General features: G+C 46.0%; 1 protein-coding gene and 1 long non-coding RNA gene across 6 annotated transcripts in view; both read left to right on the top strand.

Moving 5' to 3' along the window:
• The first annotated feature begins 236 nt into the window (after nt 1–236).
• On the top strand, nt 237–5,540 carry LOC106585339 (uncharacterized). Its single transcript, XR_001323941.2, has 5 exons — nt 237–505; nt 652–767; nt 3,888–4,047; nt 4,821–4,946; nt 5,163–5,540. It is a non-coding gene; the product is annotated as an uncharacterized lncRNA (long non-coding RNA).
• A 515-nt stretch (nt 5,541–6,055) lies between these two features.
• ep400 (E1A binding protein p400) overlaps nt 6,056–20,294 on the top strand; it is a 33,941-nt gene continuing 19,702 nt past the window's right edge. For 3 of the 5 annotated variants that reach the window (XM_045707193.1, XM_014171825.2, XM_014171824.2), the window contains exons 1-24: nt 6,056–6,242; nt 7,039–8,385; nt 8,497–8,604; nt 8,739–8,820; nt 9,076–9,189; nt 10,884–11,266; nt 11,365–11,664; nt 11,758–11,943; nt 12,053–12,193; nt 12,294–12,372; nt 12,466–12,515; nt 12,614–12,668; nt 12,777–12,866; nt 13,022–13,135; nt 13,294–13,484; nt 13,670–13,847; nt 13,964–14,100; nt 14,361–14,530; nt 14,726–14,900; nt 16,331–16,467; nt 16,990–17,176; nt 17,337–17,506; nt 17,689–17,864; nt 19,928–20,101. In XM_045707193.1, the coding sequence (XP_045563149.1) occupies nt 7,072–8,385; nt 8,497–8,604; nt 8,739–8,820; nt 9,076–9,189; nt 10,884–11,266; nt 11,365–11,664; nt 11,758–11,943; nt 12,053–12,193; nt 12,294–12,372; nt 12,466–12,515; nt 12,614–12,668; nt 12,777–12,866; nt 13,022–13,135; nt 13,294–13,484; nt 13,670–13,847; nt 13,964–14,100; nt 14,361–14,530; nt 14,726–14,900; nt 16,331–16,467; nt 16,990–17,176; nt 17,337–17,506; nt 17,689–17,864; nt 19,928–20,101 (4,711 nt within the window). In that variant the 5' untranslated portion in view covers nt 6,056–6,242; nt 7,039–7,071. The remainder of the gene's footprint in view (nt 6,243–7,038; nt 8,386–8,496; nt 8,605–8,738; nt 8,821–9,075; nt 9,190–10,883; nt 11,267–11,364; nt 11,665–11,757; nt 11,944–12,052; nt 12,194–12,293; nt 12,373–12,465; nt 12,516–12,613; nt 12,669–12,776; nt 12,867–13,021; nt 13,136–13,293; nt 13,485–13,669; nt 13,848–13,963; nt 14,101–14,360; nt 14,531–14,725; nt 14,901–16,330; nt 16,468–16,989; nt 17,177–17,336; nt 17,507–17,688; nt 17,865–19,927; nt 20,102–20,294) is intronic. The other 2 variants (XM_045707194.1, XM_014171826.2) reach the window with 2 other exon arrangements.

A 20,294-nucleotide genomic window follows, 5' to 3' on the forward strand; every position in this document is an offset into this window, starting at 1 on the left:
ACATTTGCTGTGCTTGTTTCACCTCCAAACCTGTGCTCAGCCAACGCAGGCTGTCAGCTGGAGGGGCCAGACCCTACCAGCCCTCTCCACAAGGTACAGTAGGAATCCCCTCAGACCTCCATTACTGCATTACTACAATACTGACATTCCAACATTATTCTGCCTCTCAACATAACATGTTCTTATTTACTTCTCTTCTCCCAGTGGGCACTATCCCAGAGCAGACTGGTCCTTTCAGCATCCATTCAGGACAACAGAGCCCACAGGTCAGCCGTAAAACAATGTCACATTTAGTGGTCTCTTCTGCCAACTCATGAAGTAGTGACTCTGTAATACAGAATTATCATGTTATCTTTCTGGTTCCTACTGAGGCCACCCGTCCACATGAATTCCCCCAGCCCACCAGCTTTGAGGACTTATCCACCATGCCCACACTCATACGGACAGTATCAGACCTGAGCCACATCAGCAGGGCCACAGGGAAGAGGAAGGGCCCCTTCAGAAGGTGGGAACCAGCTCTACAGATATTGGTCATCTGATATCCATAAATGTTGCAGTACGCTCTATTTTTAGGTATGACTGATTTAATAATTAAACGTGTCTGCTGAGCTCCTCTGAGGAAGGGTGTAAGTGTGTTTGTCCTATCTCCAGGTCTCTGAGTACAGGCCGTCTGTCTGACATGCTGCTGAAGGCTGCTTTTGGAGCTCATCTGCTTGATGGAGGAAGTACCAAGAGCCTTTACACTGAGAGGCCCATGGACACCACAGGTACCAGAGCACTATGAGCAAGCCAAGGGGATTGGATTTTGAGCTTTGGAAAAATGTATTGTTTGTTTCTAATTGTTTAAGCCTGTTATTGGTCATGGGGTTCGACATTATGTAATTGTGCTACTGCCAACTCTTTTCATGGATTAGGTAAGGTCTTAATATATCTTGACAAGTCTTATCTATAACCTGGGTGACGCTTGACAAGAAAAATCAATGTTTTGAAAAGGTTGCTGATTGTAAGTCAGTGGGTGTATAACCATACATTTGTATTGGAGGTTCGTGGTCAACGTCCATGGCCTAGCAGTGAGATCGCCCCGCTATATGAGCCCAGCCTGGTCATTCAGCAGAGGAACCCATAAAGATCTGGGGGAGGGGGGGTAGAAGGATTACTATATCCTATCCCAGGTATTCCTTAAAGAGGTGGGGTTTCAGGTGTCTACGGAAGGTGGTGATTGACTCCGCTGTCCTGGCGTCGTGAGGGAGCTTGTTCCACCATTGGGGTGCCAGAGCAGCGAACAGTTTTGACTGGGCTGAGCGGGAACTGTGCTTCCGCAGAGGTAGGGGGGCCAGCAGGCCAGAGGTGGATGAACGCAGTGCCCTTGTTTGGGTGTAGGGCCTGATCAGAGCCTGAAGGTACGGAGGTGCCGTTCCCCTCACAGCTCCGTAGGCAAGCACCATGGTCTTGTAGCAGATGCGAGCTTCAACTGGAAGCCAGTGGAGTGTGCGGAGGAGCGGGGTGACGTGAGAGAACTTGGGAAGGTTGAACACCAGACGGGCTGCGGCGTTCTGGATGAGTTGTAGGGGTTTAATGGCACAGGCAGGGAGCCCCGCCAACAGGGAGTTGCAGTAATCCAGACGGGAGATGACAAGTGCCTGGATTAGGACCTGCGCCGCTTCCTGTGTAAGGCAGGGTCGTACTCTGCAAATGTTGTATAGCATGAACCTACAGGATCGGGTCACCGCCTTGATGTTAGCGGAGAATGACAGGGTGTTGTCCAGGGTCACGCCGAGGCTCTTAGCACTCTGGGAGGAGGACACAATGGAGTTGTCCACCGTGATGGCGAAATCATGGAAAGGGCGGTCCTTCCCCGGGAGGAAGAGCAGCTCCGTCTTGCCGAGGTTCAGCTTGAGGTGGTGATCCGTCATCCACACTGATAGGTCTGCCAGACATGTAGAGATGCGATTCGCCACCTGGTTATCAGAAGGGGGAAAGGAGAAGAATAATTGTGTGACGTCTGCGTAGCAAATATAGGAGAGACCATGTAAGGATATGACAGAGCCAAGTGACTTGGTGTATAGCGAGAATAGGAGAGGGCCTAGAACTGAGCCCTGGGGGACACCAGTGGTGAGAGCACGTGGTGCGGAGACGGATTCTCGCCACGCCACCTGGTAGGAGCGACCTGTCAGGTAGGACGCAATACAAGAGTGAGCCGCGCCGGAGATACCCAACTCGGAGAGGGTGGAGAGGAGGATCTGATGGTTCACAGTATCAAAGGCAGCAGATAGGTCTAGAAGGATGAGAGTAGAGGAGAGAGAGTTAGCTTTAGCAGTGCGGAGAGCCTCCGTGACACAGAGAAGAGCAGTCTCAGTTGAATGACCAGCCTTGAAGCCTGACTGATTTGGATCGAGAATGTCATTCTGAGAGAGATAGCAGGGGAGCTGGCCAAGGACGGCACGTTCAAGAGTTTTGGAGAGAAAAGAAAGAAGGGATACTGGTCTGTAGTTGTTGACATCGGAGGGATCGAGTGTAGGTTTTTTGAGAAGGGGTGCAACTCTCGCTCTCTTGAAGACGGAAGGGACGTAGCCAGCAGTCAAGGATGAGTTGATGAGCGAGGTGAGGTAAGGGAGAAGGTCTCCGGAAATGGTCTGGAGAAGAGAGGAGGGGATAGGGTCAAGCGGGCAGGTTGTTGGGCGGCTGGCTGTCACAAGACGCAAGATTTCATCTGGAGAGAGAGGGGAGAAAGAGGTCAAAGCATAGGGTAGGGCAATGTGAGCAGGACCAGCGGTGTCGTTTGACTTAACAAACGAGGATCGGATGTCTTCTTTTCAAAATGGTTGACGAAGTCATCCGCAGAGAGGGAGGAGGGGGGGGGAGGATTCAGGAGGGAGGAGAAGGTGGCAAAGAGCTTCCTAGGGTTAGAGGCAGATGCTTGGAAGTTAGAGTGGTAGAAAGTGGCTTTAGCAGCAGAAACACAGGAGGAAAATGTAGAGAGGAGGGAGTGAAAAGATGCCAGATCCGCAGGGAGGCTAGTTTTCCTCCATTTCCGCTCGGCTGTCCGGAGCCCTGTTCCGTGAGCTCGCAATGAGTCGTCAAGCCACGGAGCAGGAGGGGAGGACCGAGCCGGTCGGGAGGATAGGGGACATAGAGAGTCAAAGGATGCAGAAAGGGAGGAGAGGAGGGTTGAGGAGGCAGAATCAGGAGATTTGTTGGAGAAGGATTGAGCAAAGGGAAGAGATGATAGGATGCAAGAGGAGAGAGTAGCAGGAGAGAGAGAGCGAAGGTTGAGACGGCGCAATACCATCTGAGTAGGGGCAGAGTGAGTCGTGTTGGAGGAGAGCGAGAGGGAAAAGGATACAAGGTAGTGATCGGAGACTTGGAGGGGAGTTGTAGTGAGATTAGTAGAAGAACAGCATCTAGTGAAGATGAGGTCAAGCGTATTGCCTGCCTTGTAAGTAGGGGGGGACGGTGAGAGGGTGAGGTCAAAAGAGGAGAGGAGTGGAAAGAAGGAGGCAGAGAGAAATGAGTCAAAGGTAGACGTAGGGAGGTTAAAGTCACCCAGAACTGTGAGGGGTGAGCCATCCTCAGGAAAGGAACTTATCAAGGCGTCAAGCTCGTTGATGAACTCTCCAAGGGAACCTGGAGGGCGATAAATGGTAAGGATGTTAAGCTTGAATGGGCTGGTGATTGTGACAGCATGGAATTCAAAGGAGGAGATAGACAGATGGGTCAGGGGAGAAAGAGGGGAGAAAGAGTGAATGTCCATCATCTCATCTACAGTCAAGCAGCGTGAGACATGGGACCACATGCTCCTCTACTAACTGATATGTGAAAAACAAATAGTCCTGTTAATGGTCATTTTATAAAGTGTATTGAATTAAAGTCATTTCTTCTTTATGTAGTGTTGTAGAAGCTGAAATAAATGTATAAGAGCAGTGTGACGTCCTGTCGGTCCCTCAACGCCCACCTGCAGAGCTTCCTCCTCAACAAGCAGAGGCTGATGGACCACAACATCACAGCAGAGAAACAGTGGTGGAAAAAGTACCCAATTGTCATACTTGAGTAAGATATAGATACCTTAATAGAAAGTAACTCAAGTGAAAGTCAGCCAGTAAAATACTACTTGAGTAAAAGTCTAAAAGTATTTGGTTTTAAATATACTTAAGTATCAAAAGTATAAAACACAGTTCCTTATATTAAGCAAAACAGATTGCACCTTTTTTTTTCTTTTCTTTTTTAATTTACGGATAGCCTGGGGAACACTCCAACACTCAGCGATTATTTACAAAAGATGCGTTTGTGCTTAGTGAGTCCGCCAAGCCAGAGGCAGTAGGGATGACCACGCGTTCTCTTGATAAGTGTGTGAATTTGACTATCAAAATGTAACGAGGACTTTTGGTTGCCAGGGAAAATGTATGGAGTAAAAAGTACAATATTTTCTTTAAGAATGTAGTAAAGTAAAAGTTGTCAAAAATATAAATAGTAAAGTACAGATAATCAAAAAAATTACTTAGGTAGTACTTTAAAGAATTTTTACTTAATTACTTTACACCACTGTAGTGAAACTAATCTACAGTCACACCGTGACAATGGTAATGCCTCCTCTCTCACTGGACAGTATGATAGGTCCCTGTCTTGTCCTTTATGTGCTGTCTTTCTATAGTGGTCTTCAGTTTTATATAGTAGAATCATTGGACGTAGTGTAGGGTATATGATGGATAGTAGATACTGTAAATATAATTTTACTATATTACTTTAACAGCAGTATTTATGATGGGGTTATAATATTGTAAGATCAATGTTAATAGCTGAGTGTTTGTGTTTCTGGTGTCCAGGTGCTGTCAGCAGCGCTAGATGAGATGTTCCACCGTGGCCAGGTGCCCATCAAGAGATACCACAAAGCCCTGCTGCTCATGGAGAGTTCCTTACCATCACAGAGCAGGCTGACATCGACAACATAAGTAAATTTAAGTAGCTTATAGATACACACGCACGCACACACATGTGCACACACATTTCGTTGAAGATATTAAGTATTAATGTCTCTCATTATGTTGGCCTCTGGTGTCCCTCTGTCCTCTGTGAAGATGGCGCTCCTCGCTGATGACACACAAAAGCACTTTGAACAAAACATGCTCAGTGACAAGACCACTGATATAGCTTCTCTCAACCCACAGACTAGCACCCAACATGCTTAGTACCACAAGGGAGAAGAAGAGGATTGTGCGTGGTTCTGTCTGACTCCACTCTGAGAGCAGTGTGTGTTGTGGTTGTGTGTCATGCTACAGTATGTTCTGCCAGGCCGGTAGTATGCTACTGTTAATCTACTGGATTTATCAGGCATCACTGGATAGAGTAATTATTATTAGTACGATTTTGTGTAATTCTGGGCTTTTTTTGTGTTTGGTTTTTATATTACTGCCTGTGGCTATACATTTGAATTGACCTATTTCTGAAAGACAATGGTATCAGCTTTCTGAAATAAAAATTAGGCACCTTTTAAATGTCTTTGTAAATATGTTGAGTAATTGTTTTGACTGTATGTTCTTGTTCACCAAAACCAAGCTACCAAAATCAGTTTCATATGAGATGAGTGATTAAAATAAAATGTCTATAACATTTTGTGGGATGTTTCTGTTGTACTCTACACTTGCCAGCTGCTCAGCAGAACATTTGACCAAATCCAGAACTACAGTACAGAGGAGGCATGTTTTGATGTGAGGCATTAGTAGGTGGAGATGGAAGTTAAAGCCATTACAATATTTTGAATGGTCATAGTTCATGACGATATGTATTGAGTTTGACGCATCTTTATAGTGCAAAGACATGTTTTGCAGTTGGTTTTAGGGAATACAAAATATAAACAATTAATATAATAAAGTAGCATGAGAGAATCAATTGGCTATAGCTAGGTTATTTAAAGTTCCTTAGACTAAGCTATTTGTGGTTAAGGGCAATGCGCCCATAGAGGTACTAGAAATCACATCTACTCTATTGTATGTTGAGGGGTTGGTTTACATTCCTGTCAATCAGCACGAGTCCAGGGTTGTTCACTTCCTTTGAAACGGAACTGCTTCCGGTTTTTCAAGGAATAGATAGAAAAAAATAAGGTGGCCACCGCCATGTTTCAGAATGAAATATGTCCAATGCATTAAGTGTAGTATTGCTGTATAGCAGTATTTACACTACATAGTTATTGTCTTTGTTTTAAAGAATACGTTTTGATTGATGAGACTACCGCGGGAGTTGTATTTGCTGTAAGTAACAAGATCCGGTGATGTCTATTTACCCTGCGGCTAACATATTAGCTAGCACGCTACTATCGGAGGGAAGGAGCGGCATTTCGGCCTTTCGCGTGTTAAGTATATGGACGTTTAGTTGACTTCTCCAAAAATATATTCTAAGCACCGTACATATTTCATCCATACATGGACAACGTTGAGTTGCATTGGCTAATATCATACTAAACCCTAATGTTAGCTAGCGATATCATATCTGAGCTAGCTAGCTAGTAGGACAAGGCCGTTCAACATTAGTATAATTTAGCTAGCTGGCTACAGCTAATTTGAAAAGCTGTAGTTACAGCCGTAACGTTATGGTTTATTAATCAGTGCGGCTGGTTATGACGGTGGTGTTAGCTAGTTAATGACATAACACGAAATAAGCTAGACAGGTAGCTAACTATTAACATTACCTAGTTAACGTTAGCTCAATAGCATTGCTACATTGCCTGTCAAATTCTGCCAACAACAATGGTTAGCTAACTAGCTCTATAGCTGTCACTCAAGATGCTCATCTGCGTCTCTCGCCTAACAGTGAATGTCTAGCTAACTAGCGTGTGTGTGATGAAACTCATCATGACATTTTGCCAAGCCATTCACTAATGGCTTTCAAAATAAAAAAAAATGGTAATGTTTCAGTATCATGAAGTTATGTGCGAAATTGTGACTGATTGTCATTGTTACAAAGAATATGTCAATGTTTGATTGACTAAGATGGACTATAAAATATCACCAATATTGACTACATGATTTGAATGTCTATCCTCTACAGGTATTGTTTCCCATACAGTAACAGTGTTACGCAATGCACCATGGGAGTGGACCACAGAATGTGCAACGGCAACTTCAGAGATCCAAGTCCACCACTGGATCTGAAGCAGAAGACCACCAGAAGCAGCAGACCATGGCAGTTACTCAACAGCAGGCAACAGCCAACCACCCACAATCAACTGTGACCACGTTTGCATCTGCAGCCAGCCCTTCAGGCCCCCAGTCCCCCAACTACCAGATAATAATGAGCCGCAGCCCTGTCACAGGCCAGAACATGAACATCACCTTACAAAATGTCAGTCAAATGGTGACGGGCAACCAACAGATCACCCTCACCCCGCTCCCCCTCCAGAACCCAGGCTCTCCCGGCTTCCAGCACACGGCCCCGCAGTGGAGGTTTGAGCCTGCCCCGTCCTATATCCAGGTCACCTCACCTCTGCCACAATCCATGCAGCCACAAAGTCCCACTCAGCACAGCCCAGTCCCCCTCCAGCGACCAGGGGCACCTGTAACAGGACTGGGTTTGTGTGGACAGAGCCCAACACGCTTTGTTGATGCTGGCATGCTTGTGAGACAAATCAGTCTTGGCAGCCCGCCTGGAAGTGGACATTTTGTTTACCAAGATGGGACAGGGCTGACGCAGCTAACTCCAACCACAGCTGGGCAGGTGCAGCTGGCCTCCCCAGGGGTGCCAGGCTCTGTGCGTGAACGCAGTCTGTCCCAGCCCCACTCACAGACGGGAGGCACCATCCACCACCTCGGACCTCAGAGTCCTGTGGCCAGTGGGACTGTTTTGCCCACGCTGGGGGGCTCAGGCCACATAACCACCTCCAACTTGCCACCTCAAATCAGCAGTATCATCCAGGGGCAGCTGGCGCGTCCCATGATATTTGAGAAGACTTCACAGGGTATGGTAACTGGAGTGGGGACAGCTACCACAGTGTCTTTCAGTATGCCCTCCACCATTCCTCCCTCCAGCCCTTCCCTCATTAACCCTCCCCAAGGCATCCCCAATACCCCTCTCACCCCTACCGGCATGTGCTTGGGGTCCATCAAGAAACAGATACCCAAAAAGCTGGAGGAAATTGCACCCTCAAACCCAGAAGTGGCCCAGCTGAGGAAGCAGTGTCTGGAGCACCACACTAAGAAGATGGAGGGTCTGAAGGAGGTCTTCAAAGACTACCTGATTGAGCTGTTCTTCCTGCAGCACCTCCAGGGGAACATGATGGACTATTTGGCTTTCAAGAAGAAGCCCTGTGTCCCGCTTTTCACTTACCTGAGACAGAATGACCTTGACCTTGAGGAGGAAGAGGAAGAGGAGGAGCAGTCTGAGGTCATCAATGATGAGGTACTGTTACAGAATTGAATGATCTATCATGTCATACATTCAGAATGTCTCTACTTCTTATCCTGTATATAGGCTATATGAATTTAGTTCAAATCTCTGTGCCACTCCCAGGTCAAGGTTGTAACTGGAAAGGATGGACAGGCCGGAACACCAGTTGCCATAGCTACACAGCTTCCACCCAATGTTTCAGCAGCATTCTCTTCCCAGCAGCAGTTCCAGGTAGAGAAGGGTGATGGGGCACCAAATGACTGCAACCCCTACGTAGAGAGGATGGAACTGATTATCTTTGTCTCTCTTAAATGTTTTATTTTAGATTGGCAAGCTTTTACTAACCCTTGGAAATGTCTCCTCAGGTGCACCAGGGAGCAGCTGGCAGCATGACAAACTCAGGGGACATGGATGCCTTTAAGAGGCAACAGGCAATGGCACAAGCAGGTAAGGCAAGGACAGCACACTCCCGTGGCTCTTTTGTTGGTTTGTTTACTCTCCCTTTTCTTTCTTTTTGTTATTTCTTTCTTTTTTTCCCTTAAATTGCTTCTGCTTTTAGATATTTGCCATCTTCTACTAGCGCTGTGTGTAGAAGTCTTAACCCAAGGAAGGAGAGGTGGTCTGTATGGTGTACAGAAGGTCATTGCTGTTTGCCGAGTGTCTTTTTTCCGTTATGAGGGTATTGTGTGTTTTAAATCCCAGATCAGGCTAAGAGGTCCCGGATTGAAGTTGGTCGCCATGGAATGATTTTCCAGCATCCTGGTGCTTTAGGATCACCTGGCGTTCCACTCCAGCAGCTTATGCCGACAGCGCAAGGTAGGAGTGCTACTACCAGGCCGTTCTGTGTTCTGTTCAATGCTGCTGGACGTGTCCTTAATCCAAAGAAACAAACTGAATTCCAACAACGTCCCATCGTCTCCAACGAAAACCTCCAAGCAGCATCAACAAAGCGATCTTCATCCATCCGCTGGACAGACACCCCAGCAGACCTCAGGAAGTTCAGTCTTAGCTCTCCCAGCATGCTCTTTTTCTCTAGACCAAGGGCTAAAATGGGGAAGAAGATTTTTTAAAAACAAGTCTGAAGAAAAGGAGTAGCCTCTCACGGGGAAGATGCCATGTCTTATGATTTGACTTTTGTTTTATTGATCATCCGTCTCCATCCGTTTCTTCTTTTCTGAAGTTTTGTTCTTCTCGATCGTCTGTTTGGACGGACTTTCCTGTGCCGTTGGAGCTTTGGCTATTTCGCAAGCGGATCACGGAAAGTGAGAAAGGAGGAACCCTGGAAAAAATTCATCTCTTTTCAGTGGGGCATGTTTGCTCATTTTAATGATTGCTTTTTCGTTCCTCCTTTTTTATACTCGTCATCATTCTCATCCATCCGTATCCCGCACCCCTGTCCCCCTCCGTTGTCTGTCCTTGCGTTGTCAACATGGATTCACAATGCATCTCAATTGTATGTTCAGTTGTCAGTCATCAAGAGCATCTGTTGTTTACTTGTTCCATCATGCTCATCCTTTTGGTTTCCCCCATCTGTTTCCATGGCATATCGTTCTGACTTGGCCTCTTTCCCTCAGTCGTAGCAGGAAGAAGGGGAGCCGGGTAGATGAGGTTTGGTGCAGTCATGACATGTCACAGGTTGGCGTGGTGTGAGTGTGTCTGTCAGGTCCAGGTGTTGATGTGGTCTAGGTGATGTGAGTGATGGTCAGGGAGGGGTAAGACAAGTGCTGCTTAGTCAGGGTGCACAGCTATGCTCAGCCCAGGCCTGCTGTCTGCAAGATCCCATGTGTGTCCTGCTCACTTCTCTGCTTTGCTATGTTCTATGTTCCACAAAAGAACTACATTGCTTCATGCATGCTAAACATCAGGTGTTTTTGTGATTGCGCATTTATTTATTTTTCTTCTGTATTTTCTATTTAGTTTGATTTGGAAACCTTTCTTCTCAGTCCCTCTGCTGAAGGTGTTTATGCATGATTAGTTTAGCTGTTTCAATCACATTCTCTTAACATTTTACAGAGAATGTTTTTATTTTTGCATTAACAAACGTAGTATTTTATTTGAAGAACATGTAGATGATCACATTGATTTGTTTCTTCTGTAATCATTGTGCTGTATAATTTTAGTTTTCACTCTTCCTCAACAGTAAGAACTACACTACTGTTGACATAACGTACATCCAATTCATACGTTCTGGGTAGCTGTTACAATAGATGGAGCTGTAAACACTTTCCTTTTAGAATCTGATGATCACGTTCAGTCAGTACTGAAAAAGAATGGCTTACGTATGAGGTACAAGTGGCCCTCTGGCCTGACTACTGCTCAGTCCCTCGCTATCTGCACCGTGTATAAGTCTTATCTTTTAACAGGCCTTCATTTCAGAGAGAGCAGGATTGGTATGACATGACAACACTTGGATCGAGGAACCACAGCAACACTAACTCACAGCCACATGTTGTTATCCTTTCTCCACTCCATCCCTTTGTGTTCCCTATGACTTGGTTACTGTGCTCCAGGCGGGATGCCCCCCAACCCGCAGACAGTCCAGATCCCCGGGCAGAAGCAGAACCAGCCACAGTATGACCCGTCCAAAGGGCCTCCAGTGCAGAATGCAGCCAGCCTGCACACTCCTCCCCCCCAGCTGCCAGGCCGCCTGCCCCAGGGCGCCCTCCCCATGGCAGTCCTGCCCATGGCTCTCTCTCAGCAGCCCCTACTTGTGGAGAGCTCAGCCCAGGCCGCCAATCAGCTCCAGGTGAAGGTGCAGGGGGCTGGACCCATCATGGCTCCAGTCAACCCCCACATACAGCTCCAGGCCCAGCTCCAGCAGCAGATGCAGTCTGGTCTTCACCTCCAAATGCAGCCTCAGCAGCCCCAGCTCATGCTGCAGCCAGCACAGGCCGTGAGTCTAGAAGATAGCTTCCAAACATCGCATGGTTTTTGGATGTTTTCATAGGTTTGTAGATCAATGTTTTGTCTTCTCTCTCCTCCCTTGATCAGACTGTGGCCCTCACTCGTCCTGGAGCAGACTCCAACCAACCTGGCCAAAGAATGATGACCAACTCTCTGTCCAACCCCTCAATGTCTCCTGCCCCCCTCAACGCCCCCAACTCACTCCCCTCCCCCCACACAATTGGCCCCCTCCGCCCCTCTGGGTCCAACATCAACCCTGCCACACAGTCCAAACTAGCCGGGCCCAACGGCACCTCCACAGTCAAAATGGGAGGCTTTGGTCAGGGCTCGGGTATGCAGTCATCAGAAGGGAGTTCACATGACAAACAAGCTGAACAGGCCAAACTGGTGAGGTGTTACTTCTGAGGAACCGGTCATTCTGCAAGTGCTTTTGTTTTCCGGCTGCTCATAATGTGACCTCTCTCTGACTCCCCCACCCAGGAGAGCCAGGTGCACCAGCGTATCTCTGAGCTGAGGAAAGAGGGCCAGTGGTCAGCCAGCAGGCTGCCCAAGCTCATGGAGTCCTCTCGGCCCAAATCCCACTGGGACTACCTACTGGAGGAGATGCAGTGGATGGCAGCTGACTTTGCCCAGGAGAGGAGGTGGAAGATGGCTGCTGCCAAGAAGGTATGCTGGCTGAGTTCTCTTATTGTACTTTTACTGAAGTAATGTCTGTGATTCTTATGTACTTGTACATTGTTTCAGTACTACTTGATCATAATTGCATATTCCCCAGCTGGTTCGCACCTGTTCCCGTTACCATGACGAGCAGAAGAAGATGGAAGAGGGATCCAAGAAAGAGAAAGAACTGCGTCTCCGTCACATTGCTAGCACCATCGCCAGAGAGGTGGAGTTCTTCTGGTCCAACATTGAGCAGGTACATTTCTCTTAATGTGGAAACTTTTCCATTGTTGTCCTTAGACCTGTAGTGTCATCGACTCTGTCCTTCTTCATCTGTTCCATTTGGTTTCTCTCAGGTTGTGGAAATTAAACTGCGTTTCCAGATTTATGAGAAAAGACTGAAAACACTCAGCCTGCAGAGAGCAACGAGTAAAGGTGAGACTTTATTCAACAGCTTTTTGAAATTGATGTAAAACAATCAATTTCATAATGTCGTTTTGAATATATTGGTTATTCTTTGCGTCACAGGACAAGATGTTAAACCTGCTCTGGCAACCGCAGTGAAAGCAGAAAAAGAGGTCGGTGGCTGTACAGACTCACTCTGGTTGTCCAGAATGTCCAGACACATAGTCAGGTTTATGCAGGGACGTGTATTCAAAATGAATCTCATTCACAGGAGCCCAATATGTCAACAAGGAAGCGAAAGTCCAGCACTTCATTGGCAGAAGAAGGTATGTGTGCAAAACTGTGTCTCCAGTGATTTTTACTGGTTTATCATTTTGTACTGTTGCATTGAGCAGTTGTTTAGTGTTGTATCTTGTCTTTGTTCTCTCTCACAGTTCAGGATGAGGAGAGCACCATAGAGGAGCAGGAAGCCATGGAGGTGACAGCTGATCAGAAGGCAGAGTTGGGAGACCTGGCTAAAGATGGTCAGCACGATGCACTGTTTTCTCTTACTTTAATTAGTGACCGATTTCTCCCGATTACCTTTGTTGTTTTTTTCATTACTCATGTAGGGTTTAAAAGCGCCCCTTAGTCTTTTGTGTCTATTGAGCCTTTCTTCTGTGTCTTGTATCGTTCTCAGCTGAGATGCCGCTGGATGCTTTGATGAAACAGTATGCTGGTGCCTACGCTGACAACTTTGACTGGCCCCAGCCTTCCCCACAGAGTGATGAGGATGGCAGGGATGAGACTGAAGGTGCACCTAAACTCTACATATATACTTCATCTCTGTGTTCCAGTCTAGCTATGTGCCTCATGCTCATTGCTATGCCAAGATTATTAGTTTCAAAGCAAAGGGATTTGTAGACTGGTGGTGTTCCCTCAGTGGTGCTGATGTAGTCATTGTTCCCTCAGAGATGGAGTCCTCTCTGGACACCCCCCACGAGGCTGTAGTGATAGACTCCCTGCTCAGTGTGGACCAGTATCGAGGTTCTGAAAAGACCAGCCCCCCTGGTGCTGACGGGAAGCCCAAGAAGGACATAGCAGAGGTAGCAGCCGCCACAGAACTCATCCTACCCAAGGGCAGTGCCAGGACCACCACTTCCGTGAGTCATCACATCTCTCACTGAACCGGTCGTTCACTGTCATTTAACCAGTTTGTCAATGATAGGAGTTTGGAAAGATAAATGGGGGAAACAATGTAATATATGAAATATATATTTAAGAGGACAGTTAGTGGGTTAACATGTACAAACAGGGAATCATTATGACACTTTGCTATGCATCTTAGGGCCGCAGCCAGGCTCCTTTCCTGCTGCACGGATCACTGCGTGAGTACCAGCAGATTGGAGTGGACTGGCTAGCCAGTCTCCACAAGAAACACCTCAATGGCATCTTAGCAGACGAGACAGGGCTGGGCAAGACTGTGCAGACTGTGGCCTACCTGGCCCATCTGGCCTGTCAAGAGGGTAATCTACTGCTGAAGACTTCATTCAATGCTTATCTTTTGTTTATTTATGTAAATATGTAGGTCTTTTTATGCACGTAAACATTCATATAGACTTAAATACAAATACATTTTCAGGCATCTGGGGCCCCCATCTGGTTGTGGTGAGGACGTGTAAGATGCTGAGCTGGGAGATGGAGTTTAAACGCTGGTGTCCCGGCCTTAAGATCCTCCTCTACCTTGGCAACAGACAGGAACGCAGAGCAAAGAGAAGGGTAACTAGTAATGATCTGTTTCAACAGGACCTTTTTCAACAGACAGACCCATGATATTGAGTCCATTCAAGCAGAGAGACTTTGAGCAGGACAGCAGCACCAAATGTGACAATATATAATGCACACTTCTCATGAATAGAATGCCATAAAGATTGAAATGTTCTTCTCAACCACTTTTTGGCTTCTGCTGTTATTTAAAATGCCCTTGTTTACCAGTTTGTGTTTCTGTCTGTCCATAACTTGTGTTGTTGTGTCTCCAGTGGTGGGCGGAGACCAACAGCTTCCATGTGTGTGTGACATCCTACAAGCTGCTGCTGAAGGACCAGAGCCATTTCCTGAGGAGGAGGTGGAAGCACCTGGTCCTGGATGAGGTGCAGCTCATTAAGAACATGTCAGAGAAACACTGGGAAACCATCTTTGCGCTCAAGAGGTAACAACTCTTATTTTAGGGTGGCACCATGGTTACACCCCCACACAGACTGGTCTGCTGGAGGCCTTTTGGTCTCAGCTTAGCATGAAATGAAAGTTTGTTTAGAAGGCTAAACTCTTATGTGGTGTGGGCTTTTAAATTGTTAGAGTAAGAGAAGCAAAATGAAATGATGTGTTGGTGTGGTTTGTATTCCAGTCAGCAGAGGATCCTCCTCATCAACACTCCACTCCAGAACACACTGAAGGAGCTGTGGACCATGATCCACTTCCTCCTGCCAGGAATCACCAGACCCTACACAGACTTCCCTGTCAAGCCAGGCACAGACCAGAACCAGGACTACTGCCACAAACTGGTCATCCGCCTACACAGGGTGAGTGTAGGGTTACAACCAAACCCCTCTTCTTCCTAATGCTTGTGTGTTGAGAGTTTGTCGGTCACTAGTCATTGATATCCATCAATGTGATGGCGCTTTCAGTTGTGGTGTGAAGTGATTGTGTATCGGAAGGTTCTTTCATTCCTAATGAGTGTTTCTGGTCATTAAAGAAGATATCTTTGCTTAACCCTTTACTCTCGTGGGGATTGTCCTATATGCATAGGGCTAAATTGAAATGTTTCTTATAGAAGAAATGTGAATAGTATCTGCATAAGCATGGTAGCAATTGAAAGGGAACAGTTTGGTGATTATGGGGAAATGATTAGATCAAAGGTGAGTGCACAACAGTTCACAAGACTAAAATCAACAGTAATGTAAATTTTACATTTACTGTACTTTTCCCCGCGTTTGTTGTTATCAATCTGAAAATACTCTGGATACATTCAGTAACATAAGACTATTCCTGGAAAATGTGGGGTAGGTGTGACACATGACCAACAAATTACAAGGGTTTGAGTGAGAGGACTAACTGGTGTCTCCAAGTAGCCACACACCGTTCCAAAGTGTGTACAGTTCCTAAGCAGCCACACACCGTTCCAAAGTGTGTACAGTTCCTAAGCAGTTTCAATGCACTTTTAGGACTGGAAGAGTCTTCAACTATAAGAACTAGAGCAGGCACGCTTTTTGGAACCTGCGTCCCCGCCATCACACAATTACTGTTTACGCGGTCCAAAAACGCTCCATTATAAATCACAATCTGGGTCAGGTGGGCATCATTTCAGACTGTTATAAAATACCATATAACAGTATTGGGATTTCACACTGCATTTCATGGAAACAGATCATTTTGGTGAGCCATAGAAAGGAGTCATGACTATTCAGGTGCGTGTGCTGCAGCAAATTTTCTTCACAATAGACAAACCGGCTCATTCTGTTCAGGACAACCAAACATAGTGATCATAAACATTGACATGAGTTTTGTGATATGGGTATGTGAAGTGCACCTTTGGACTTACGGGTGTTTTGCTGGCTTGTATGACATCAAAGCGGTATTTATTATAATCCTCAATGTCTCATCTTTAAAAATACATAGTCCTCTTAATTTACAGCATTTCCCTCACCCAGACAAACAAAAAGTCAGCAAAAGTTGCCCAATTAGCGGGAGGGATCGGGCGGGCGACCGAGATGCTTCAATTCAGAACGGCAATCAGTCAAAACCCATAGTGCTGCGAAGCGCAGAGCCAGAGCTCTGACGTCGTGTGTGTGTGTGTGTGTGTGTGTGTGTGTGTGTGTGTGTGTGTGTGTGTATATCACTGCTTTCCAATTTTAAGTGTTTATCAGTGCCACTGGTCATCAGTAGGATTCCCATTTACCAGAGCTGTTCACACCTAGATACCATTCAATCTGACATCCTTTCTCCTCTGCAGATGATCCAACCCTTCATCCTGAGGCGCTGTAAGAGGGACGTGGAGAAGCAGCTTCCTAAGAAGTATGAACACATCCTCAAGTGTCGCCTTTCTAGCAGACAGAAGAGCATGTATGAAGATATCCTCACTCAGCCAGGGTGAGTTGGCCCTCCAGACACCACATAACCTCTGCCTAATGTATGGTAATTAGTATAGTATTTAGTTCTATACTCGGACTGAATATTTGAGCACAGGTTCTATACCTGGAAAGGCATGATTATTTGTTAGATGGGGGGGTCGATAGTTGCATATGGCAATCTTTTTTGGGTAAGATATTATATTGTTTTTTGATGCCTAACTATCAATTAGAAAATATGTATGTATGTATGTATGTATGTTGGAAGTTTACGTACACTTAGGTTAAAGTCATTAAAACTCGTTTTTCAACCACTCCACAAAGTTCTTGTTAAAACTATAGTTTTGGCAAGCCGGTTAGGACATGTATTTTGTGATGACAAAAGTAATTTTTCCAACAATTGTTTACAGACAGATTATTGTTCTGTGAGAACCCTGGCAATTCCCAGCCCTATTATTTTTGTTATCGGAGCATTGTTGCTCAATGTTAAATTCACTTACCCTCTTTATGAATGTCTTGTGCTCTGTCTTCTGTCTGCCCTTAGAGCCCAGGAGGCATTGAAGACTGGTCATTTTGTGAGTGTGCTGCAGGTGCTGATGCAGCTGCAGAGGATCTGTAACCACCCAGACCTAGTAAACATCAGGGAGACCAGCAGCTCCTACGTGTGTTCCTCTCTGCAGTACAACACCCCTTCCCTGGTGCTGGGAGCCCTGCAGGAGGACCAACGCACGGTAGGACTAGGAGGGTACCAGTACCACACACAGCTAAAACACCTGGAGGTTTAATCCAGTTTATTCACTTTCATTAGTAATGCTCACCTGAGTGACGTGGAATAAAATTGATTAGATTGGTTAATCAAAACACACTTGTATTCCCTTTGTCTTTTTCTAGAGCCTGGACCTGTCCCTGTTCGACCTGATCAGTAATGAGAACAGACTGACGCGCTACGAGGCGGAGGAGGTACTACCCAAACTCAAAGTCACCCGTCAGCTGATTGAGGAGATCCACAGTGCCCCGGACCCACCGGCCAGACCCAAGCCCTGCAAGATCAAACCCATGAGGTCTGTGCTCTGCCCTTCACATCCCATGGAAACCTTAAAACACATGACATGGATGATTCCATTCTGTTACTCACAAAAATGGAAGATAAATCACATTTACTAATTCTATTATGTTGCATCAGTAGCGCTCGGCTGTGTTGCATGACCTTTGATCTTTATTGAGTCTATGATTTGATTGACAGGTTGTTCCAACCAGTGCAGTATGGCACTAAGCCAGAGGGCCGTCTGGTGCCCATGACCAATACTGTGGGTCAGCAGCGTCCTCCAGCCACCACTACCACCCCCCCCACCACCGCCACTACTACTTCTACTGCCCCTCAGCCAGCCAGGGCCACCACCACCACTACCACCACACAGGGTAAGACCTCCCTATAGACCCCTTGACAATGCTACACTTTGGTATGCACTGGGGTTTACACGTGTTCCATGGTGTTTTTAAGTTGAATAACTAAATGAAGGAAATCAAACAATAATTACAGTTCATTATTTACAGTATTTGTGTAATGTGTATCACACATAATCTCATGACGTTACCATGTAATGTTTTGTAAAGCATGAGTGTGATTTGAGTTGGTCAAGACACTAAAAACTGCATTTCAGAGAAGTTAATTAAACTAACTATGCATAGCCTGCGTGTGTCATTACCGCCATTACATTTTCAAATTGTGTGGTTTATGCATGTGTAACTAAAAGATAGTCATCAGCATCATTTCAGAGCGAAATGCAAAGCAACATTTCACTACTCCAAATGTATCCTAAACGGAGAAGTCCAAGGTGAAGATTTGATTATATTGACATCCTCTTTTGACTCTAAACCTATCAATCCAAGATGGGTATAAACCAAAAATGACTGCTGGACCACCACCCTCGAGTTGTGCTGTTGAATTAACTGACACGTTAGCCCATCCCAAACCCCCTTGTACTTCACAGTGGCCGGGACGGCTATTCAGAAAGCTCAGACTACCTCTCCTACCACCGGCACCACTGGGTCTGCTGTAGCATCCTCTGGGAGCTCCGCCGCTGGCCAGCATGTGGTGGGGGCTGCCCCCCCTGTGGCCCAGGGCCAGGCTCTTTGTGGCGCAGCCCAGCCCACTCTGCCTGGTATTGCCCAGGTCCCCAGGCCGGCCCTAGGCCCCACCCATGCCATCCAGCCCAGCCTGGTTCCCCAGAGACTGGTTCTAATGTCCCAGGCCCAGGCACGGTTGCCTAGTAAGTGGCCTCCTCCCCTTCCCTCACCTCCCTTCAATGTCTCCCTCCACTTTTGGCACAACAGAACGGGCTGCTCTGACAACAGGCCTCTCTCTCTCTGGGACACTGCTGCTTGGTGTTAGTGTCTTCTCTTTTAAAGAAACTACACTTGTTTGGTCTAAATACAGAGTTAGAAAAAAATGCGAACTATCTGTAAAATCTATATAATTATAGTATTAGAATAATATTATGTTAACAGTGTTGTTTAATATAACAAAAACCTTTTTTACCTTTTGATATATTTTGAGGTAAAAAAAATATCTTCAGGTTTACAGCTATGGCATTTCCATTGTCCTATTTTACTGCAGAGAATCACTGAGTGAAGAAAAATAGCACTTTCTAAATAAGAACTAGAGCCACATCAGCAGCATCCCCAAACAGCCTGAATCTTCCTCAGTCTGAAACCTGCATGTCCACAACCCAATGTCTGCTGCCATGACAGACCACAACACTGGTTTAACCATTTAAAACTATATTTTCCTCCACCTAAATATTGGTTCTCCCGTTTTACTAATCTTTTGCTTCTTGCCAGCCCAGCTGCAGGAAGAGATCCCAAAGCTTTGTTTCCTCTTGTTAGATGTTTTTGTGTTATGGTTTCTTTTGACCCTGAGGGTTTGTGTACTGCTAAGCATGTTGAAATGGTCCCACATACCGCTGACCTCAGGCCACTCTCTACCCCCAGTGTGAAAACACGGAAAACCTTTTCAATAGCAACTCAACACACAACACACACATTATAGCACATAAAACTATTCTAGATAGAATGCTATTTGTTGTCAATAATTTTGAGGATAAAGGTGCGTTATCTGTTTGCATACCTGTAATAGGTGTGTTGTAGTAGTTGAAAAGGCAGTTAAGTGCAAGCCACTGCTTTAACTGAATACATGCAGGTTCTCTGTCCCACCTGAAAATAACTGTTTTTTGTTTATTTTCCCGTATCCGGGTTGGCTAGAGATTAGCTACTGCAATGGTTCACATGCTGTGGAGGGCAGCTACCTACGCTCATCCCACTCATTAACCCACCCTGGTATTGCATGTCTAGTCTCTCACCCTTCAACTAACTGAAATATGTCTTTATTTAGTATTTTTGGTGACGCAGTCATACAGCAGTACTCTTTTGGTCTGTGGTGATATTTGATTAGAGGTGTGTGTTTGTCTTTCCTGCTGCTGAAGGTGGAGATGTGTTGAAGATAGCCCAGCTGGCGTCCATAGCGGGCAGCCAGAACCGAATCTCCCAGCCTGAGACCCCCGTCACGCTGCAGTTCCAGGGTAACAAGTTCACCCTGTCCCCTAGCCAGCTCCGACAGCTCACCACAGGGCAGCCCTTGCAGCTCCAAGGTACACTCGGTAATGTACACCCAACATTTCATACTCTCCCTATTACTCCTCTTTTTCTCCCTGCCCTTTTTGTCAGAATGACCTTCGCTATATTGTAATCACTATTTTAAATGATACTCCTTCTTCTTGACCATGTATTTGGTAGTCCACATCATAGAAATACAGAGTTGGATAACCAATGTTACATGTATAGACATTCTTA

This window comes from Salmo salar, chromosome ssa24 (assembly GCF_905237065.1).
Source record: "Salmo salar chromosome ssa24, Ssal_v3.1, whole genome shotgun sequence".
Lineage (NCBI taxonomy): Eukaryota > Metazoa > Chordata > Actinopteri > Salmoniformes > Salmonidae > Salmo > Salmo salar.